This window comes from Lycium barbarum, chromosome 6 (genome assembly GCF_019175385.1).
Source record: "Lycium barbarum isolate Lr01 chromosome 6, ASM1917538v2, whole genome shotgun sequence".
Taxonomy (NCBI): Eukaryota; Viridiplantae; Streptophyta; class Magnoliopsida; order Solanales; family Solanaceae; genus Lycium; species Lycium barbarum.
In genome coordinates this window covers 136,893,416-136,900,592 of record NC_083342.1, presented here as the reverse complement: position 1 = coordinate 136,900,592, position 7,177 = coordinate 136,893,416, and the positions used below count along the sequence as shown (strand labels likewise).

The window sequence follows — 7,177 nt, the reverse complement described above, 5'->3', positions numbered from 1 at the left end:
ATGATCTCTGTCATATTTTGTTCACTTACAAAATATGTTACTCGTTCTCAATTTATATGACACATTTTCCTTTTCAATCTGTTTTAAAAAAAGAATGATACATTTCTATATTTAATAATAATTCAACTTTAAATTTTCCTTTTTACCCTTAATGAGATGGTTTCTGTACGCACAGATTTCTATTTCTATGATTTATTTTAAATCATAAATTTTAAAAGTTCTCCTTTATTTTTTAAATTTCATGCTAAGTCAGATACCCTTATATAACATAGAACAGAGGGAGTATTGATATTATATAATTAAAAAATATTTGTAGAGTAATTAGTGTAAATCAATATATGGGCAATATTTTCCAGTTGGCCCTGTCCTTGTCTAGAGAACCGTAGCTATCAGTACTACATAACCGTTTCACAAACGTATTTTCGGATTGGATTCCTTCGAGTTACATTTTTCTTCTCTCAATTTTCTTCAAATTTTATCTTAGATTAGAGACATATGACATTAATTAAAATTAATAACTAAGATTTAATTGATTAAAATAAAGTCTAATCATAGTTCATATAATTAATAACTTATTCATAAATATATTAAAGTATTTTCTCTCCCTTCCTATTTTAATATTTCATCTTTTTTTTCGATCATGAAAACTCTTTCATGGTGATATTTTTTGCAATATGGACAATTTTTTCAGAAATATACAATTATCAATTGAATAATAGGGTCTATATTATGTGAATTAGTAAGCATCACAATTAAAAAAATGAAAAATATCACCAATTGAATAATGGGTCTATTGGGGAAAAAAATTAAGTGGCAAAGATAATCGGGTAAATTAGAAAAGATATTTTATTGGGTAGGAAAAGTAAAATAGGTAAAGAGAGAAAAATATTTTAATATATTAATGGATAAGTTATTAATTATATGAACTATGGTTAAAGTCTTGTTTTAGTCAATTAAATCTTATCCATTAATTCTAACGTATGTCATGTGTTTTTAATTTAAGGTAAAATTTGAAGAAAATAGAGAGAAGTGAAATAGAAAGAAGTACAGTCCCGTGATTTCCTCTGATGCGACTCTTATGATTTTGACACTGATATTTCATTCTACCAAACCAAAAAATCAATCACGTGTAAAAATATCAGCGAACGGAACTTGGCCTGAGCCACTGATAGAGGATAAGTATTCTGATTAATTAGTGCATTTAAATTTTTGGTAATAATTTGAACCTACCTGCCACGTTAGGCGCCAATCAATTAACTATGTCCCTTCTCGTTTCATTTAGAGAAAAAGTAATGGGCTGTAATGCAAAAAAGATAAGAAAACCCACTATTTTATTCATACAAAGGACATAGGGATTTGAGAGTGTGTGAGTATATATTGGGAATAATCTGTAATCTTGTTCTTTATTTCCGTATGTTGATCGAATGGATTTGATAAACTTAAGATCAAGGATAGTTTTGTCTTTTGAATATTTTATTCGTGTACAACTAATTTATAAGTATTTTTATTCCATGTTTCATCTGATATAACATAATACAACAGTTGGTGTATAACTTATTTATACAAGGAGTCACCTAGTTATGCACGAGTTTGAAAGTACAAACTAGTTAAATTATTACGAACTAGTTTACAAAACACACCTCAAAACTGATAGATGAGTTATGTTTTGCAAACTAGTTGGTGATAGTTCAGGTAAGAAAAGTGAACAAGTGATAGTTGATGTGTGTTTTTCAAACTAGTTCGTGATAGTTTAGGTAGAAAACTCAAAAAAATGTGATATTTGAGGTATGTTTTTTTACCCTTAACCCATTAATTAATTAAACTAGTAATCTTCTCACGCTTTGCGCGGTCATATAAAATATTTTCAAATTTGTTATACCCTCTTTTTTTTATGAAAATAAAGACACTTTTAAACAATATACATTTTAATTAATTCATAAATGTGACTTACTTCTCAATTGTGTACGTAAAGACAGTGCAATCAAAAGAATGTGAACGGACATATATCTTCAAAATTTTGTCAGCATTTTTCTTAGAAATGAGAAAGACCAAAAGGGCCATAAAAAAGTGCCAGTAATTCATTTATATTAGAATGGATGGAGTAGCTTGTTTGGTCTAAGTTTTTAAAATTTACTTATTTTAAGAAATGTTTTTTGAGCAGCAATGTTTTTCCAAAAAGAACGTTAGGAGAATAGCAATTTGTGTTTTGGTAATCAATTTGAAAAAGACTTTTGTAGATATTTTGCAGTAATTTGTACTTGGCCAAGCTCCAAAAGACCTTCTGAAAAGAAAAAAAAACGTACCCTTTTTACCTTTTGTAAAATAACTCTACTACTCCCTACTTCCCAAAATAAGTGTTACTATATCAAAAATCACACTAATAAAGAAATCAATAAATACAATGTGAAATTTACTGAATTATCCTATTTAATAAATGTATTTTCAGAATTGATCAATATTAAAAAGGATTACTTTTTTAATTGTAAGGGTATAGTTGGAAAATTTGCCAATTTTTGCCTTGAATTTCTTAGATGGCGCATATTTTAGGACAATTTTTTTTTTTTTTTTTTTTTTTTTTGTTTTTTGTGATGATAACACTTATTTTGGGACGAGTACTAATTAAAAGACTTATTTCCATGAAAGATTTGGCCAAACGGCTCGGTTTTCTGAAATACTGAACATCTTTCGGAAAGGAAAAGCACTTTTGGCATTTTAGGCTGGCCAATCAAGCAAGAAATCAAACTATCACACCTTGATCCTTGTCATTAGCTATTTATAAAGAGGGCAATTCATTCCCTCTATCCATCAATCATTCAACCCCATAATCTTCACATTACAGAAAAAAAGGAGAGACTAAGAGAGTACTGGTGCAGTAATAATGGCAACTAATCACAGAGAGAGCAGAAAGAAGCAGATAATAGCAATAATTGGAGCAGGAATCAGCGGCCTCTTAGCCTGCAAATACAGCATTTCTAAAGGTTTTGATTCAATTGTATTCGAGTCCGAGAGTAGCATTGGAGGTGTTTGGACTAAAACCATTGGCAGGACTAAGCTGCAAACACCAAAATCGTTTTACCAGTTCTCTGATTTTCCCTGGCCTGATTCGGTAACTGAAGTGTTTCCTGACCAGCAAACAGTGCTGGAGTACATTGAATCTTATGCTCGTCACTTTGATTTGCTACGCCATATCCAGTTTAACAACAAAGTGTTGAGCATCAGCTATGAAGGTGGCGACTCAATTAGTGGAGAATGGAATTTGTGGGGCGGAACCGGTGAGGCTTTTAGCAATAAAGGGAAGTGGAACGTCACCGTACAAGACACTCGAACCCTCTCCACACAGGTAACTAATCAACCACCCTACCAAAAAGGAAAATTCCAAAATGTCGACGTTCTCGCAATTCTTTGCATGTTCAATTTCAATATTTTAATTTGATGACCTGAAATTTAATAAAAGCTCTCTGAAAGTACCAGTTGTTAGTGATTGATCTAAAACGAATTTGTAGTACTACTATAAGGGTATTTTTTTTTTTTTAACTACTCTAGTATTTTATGGGGATAACGTTTTCAACTTTCATCTAAAGGATTTAAAGTTGCTAAAATTAGAAATAGAAGTGGGAAGTTGGATAGAGAACGTTTTTTCTCCCTGTATTTACTCTTCTTTTGCTTTAAATACACTTCCTTTTTGTTCTCTGTTTCATTGTGCTTTCCTCTCTTTCAACTTATATATCACAACTTTTCTCCTAATAACATAAGTCAATGCCCACTTGTTCTTTATCTTCTCTATTTGGTGCTCATCTTGAGTTGATAACTCCATTTCTTGGCGACTTACTTGAGTTTTCCATGTGCAAGATCAAGGAAAGTATTCCCTCGTAAAATTCAGCTCTCACTAGCTCGGTGAAGATCTTTCGGAAATTGACTTTTCTTTCTCTTCCTCCATCAGTCGAGCTCTCCTAATTGATAACTCATATGTCATATATCCTCATGGTTGGTTGAACTTGCATGTAGGTATTCCAAGTTGATTTTGTAGTAGTTTGCGTGGGAAGATTCACCCAAGTTCCCAACATCCCTGAATTCCCCCCAAACAGAGGCCCTGACGCTTTACAAGGCAAAGTTATCCATTCAATGGACTATTCCAAAATGGACCCCAAAACTGCAGCCAACTTTGTCAAAGGAAAACAAGTAGCCATCATTGGATTCAATAGATCAGGAATGGACGTTGCCATGGAGTGCTCAACGGTTAATGGTAAGTACTGCTACTTGTGATCTTATTCCATTAATTCTATCTCTTTATTGTTTGTTTATAAACATCAGCTTCATTCTTGGGCTGCCGCTTTTTGTACAAATCAATGTTGCAGGGGTTGAACTTCCATGCACAGTAGTAATCAGGACACCGCATTGGAACCTTCCTGATTATTTCCCTTGGGGATTCTCTTTGGCAAAACTCTATTTAAGTCGATTCTCCGAACTTACGGTGCATAAACCCGGTGAAGGCCGCCTTCTAAGTCTCCTCGCCACAACTCTTTCACCATTGGTAATTTAATTTTTTTCGATCCTGACTAATTAAATTCATTAAAAGACTCAGCAACGATTTAGTTATATTCATCCTAAACTAAGAAATCTCTTTTTGAGGTAAGTGAGAAAACAAGAAAAATAAATATAGTTGCAGCTGAAACAACAAAAAGAGACATATTTTAATAAAGTTACTACTACTACTGTTTCACGAGTTATCACAATCCATCCCAAGGTTAGATAAGTTGTTTTAACGTTACTACTCATATTTTAGTGTAACAACAATATGTTCAAATTACTAGCTAGTCGGATTTTTACTCTTCCTATCACAAAACTAACATGCAGTACTAATAATTTCACTCATATTTTACAGAGGTGGGCCTTCTCAAAATTTGTAGAAAGTTATATAAAACACAAAAACAGGCTTGCAAAACATGGAATGGTGCCAGAGCACAGTTTCTTAAACGATTTGACTTCCTGTTCATTTGCTATAGTGCCGGAGGGGTTGTACAACAGAGTTGAGGTAGGAAGTATTAAGCTCACCAAGAAAGCAGAGATTTTTGGATTCTCTAAAGAAGGTATCATGCTCAAGGGTCAGGCTGAACCAATAAAATCGGACTTAGTCATACTCGCTACTGGCTTCAAAGGAATTGATAAGCTCAAACACATTTTTGAATCACCAAAATATCAGGAATTCATAGCAGGCTCAGATGATTCTGCAGTTACCCTCTATAGGTGAGTAATAAGTGAATAGTATATTGTGAGAAGGCAACAGAATTAATATCTCATGTGAAATAATTATATTTATCAGGGAATGCATTCATCCCCGGATTCCACAACTGGCAGTAATTGGATTCTCAGAAAGCATAGCTAATCTATACACATCGGAAATAAGGTGCCGGTGGCTGGCAGAGCTTCTTGATGGAAAATTTAAGCTACCTAGCATCAAGATCATGGTAAAAGACACAGCAGAATGGGATAAATACAAGAAGAGATATTCTTATAGGAAGTACTGCATGAGACCATCTATAGCTGCATTGCACATTTGGCACAATGACCAACTCTGCAAGGACATGGGATGGAACCCTAAAAGGAAAAAAGGTCTCTTGGCCGAGTGGTTCGAACCTTATGGACCAATGGATTACGCCGCCTAATATAAAAGAACTCCAAAACCTCCCATCTCACTTTCAAGATTGAACCCTCTTTTCCCATGTTATCTTTTAGTGGACCTTGAACAATTAGGCTTGCATTTTAAATTTGTTTTACTGTTCTTCCAAAAGGAATGTCTTCCTTTTGCTTTCTGGTCAATCTAAATTTGGTATGGATATGAAGGAGTAATTATTAGAGCAAGCACATTTGGCCAGGGCTTAAAATTATTGCAGTCAAGCCTCGAATGAAGTGAGTAAATACGTCCTAGCAGAAACAAAAAATATTACTATTTGATTTATTTTCAGTTCTACAAGCCTTGGTGGGGTACTAATTGAAGGAGATAACCGGTTCCATTGAGATAGTTTGTGCCTTGTGCGCACGAAAAGTTATAAAAAGAGCAACACTTTTGGGTAAATTAGCATCTGCAGACTGGTTTATAGTTGGAAACGCTAGTTATTGTTTTGGCTCTAAGATAGATTTCTTATGATCCGTTGAAGAAAGAAAAAAGAAAGGGCAAAGTAGCACACATAAATAATATTTAAAGTAATTAACAACAACAAAATGGAAAACCAAGATACAGTAATTAAAGTAATCCACTATAATAAAGAATTATACACTAGATAGTTTCGAGTAAAACTCTCCAAAAGGAATTTTCTTTTGATTTCTACATCATTACTATTGGACTTTTGTTTAAAATAAATTAAATATTTTTAAAAGAAAAGGGTCTTTTGAAAGAGAGTGTGTGTCGTTTCATTCTTTGGTTACATCAGTTCTATTTAAGTACAATTTCTTCCTGATTTCTAATGAAAACTTTTACCAGAGTCTTTTCAAAATTCACTGCAAAATACTCTTTTTTCTCCAATTCCAAAAGATCAAGTTGAGAATTCTTGCTTTCCTAGATGAATTTCTTCGCTATTTGCTTAGTGCAGAATTCAAAGGCTTGTCGTATCCACCAAAACTATTTGCGTACAATCCCATAGCAATCTCGCAGAGGAGAGAGAACAAATATCATTTTTAGGAAAGCGTTTCGCACGTATTTCAATCCTTCAATCCTGTGTTCATTGTTCATATTATCAAACCTTCATCTTTGTGTTCCTTCTTCATATATTTTTTGTCTTTTTGGTATATTTCCCAACAACTACAACACCCACTCTCTATTTTTTTTTTTCCTCTCGTAGACTGTTTTCCACCTCATACTGTCCATATTTGAATCTGTCACTTGTATTTGCTCAACTGAGAACACCCCTATTTAGAGGGGAACAAAGGTCTCCGAGTAGCAATAAAAGGAAGTGGAAACTTGGCAAAATTCTTCCACTAGATAAATATTCTAATCCTAAGGGTTGTAGACTTATATCTTATAGGCTACACCACGATGCATTTGGACGCTCAATTGAGTGATCCAGCGCATATGGGTATAGTAAGACCAGCATGGTATTGGGCGATGTTAAATAAATTCCGATGGCCAACATTAATTGGATTAGAAGAAATGATCTAATAAAGATGTCTGGTATTTTGTTTA

General features: G+C 33.4%; 1 protein-coding gene across 1 annotated transcript; it reads left to right on the top strand.

Annotated features, from left to right (window-relative positions):
• The first annotated feature begins 2,653 nt into the window (after positions 1-2,653).
• LOC132599386 (probable flavin-containing monooxygenase 1) lies at positions 2,654-5,834 on the top strand. The gene is made up of 5 exons (XM_060312731.1): positions 2,654-3,340; positions 4,006-4,243; positions 4,356-4,531; positions 4,883-5,244; positions 5,321-5,834. The coding sequence occupies exons 1-5, from the start codon at positions 2,879-2,881 to the stop codon at positions 5,661-5,663; spliced, it is 1,581 nt and encodes a 526-aa protein (XP_060168714.1). The 5' UTR covers positions 2,654-2,878; the 3' UTR covers positions 5,664-5,834.
• The last annotated feature ends 1,343 nt before the right edge of the window (positions 5,835-7,177 follow it).

What these genes read in the sequence shown, in the direction of transcription:
- LOC132599386 (XM_060312731.1), top strand. Translation starts at nt 2,879, where the DNA reads ATGGCAACTAATCACAGAGAGAGCAGAAAGAAGCAGATAATAGCAATA. An exon ending in GGAGTGCTCAACGGTTAATG is followed by an intron (nt 4,244 to 4,355) that starts GTAAGTACTGCT and finishes TCAATGTTGCAG; the next exon opens with GGGTTGAACTTCCATGCACA. An exon ending in TCTGCAGTTACCCTCTATAG is followed by an intron (nt 5,245 to 5,320) that starts GTGAGTAATAAG and finishes TATATTTATCAG; the next exon opens with GGAATGCATTCATCCCCGGA.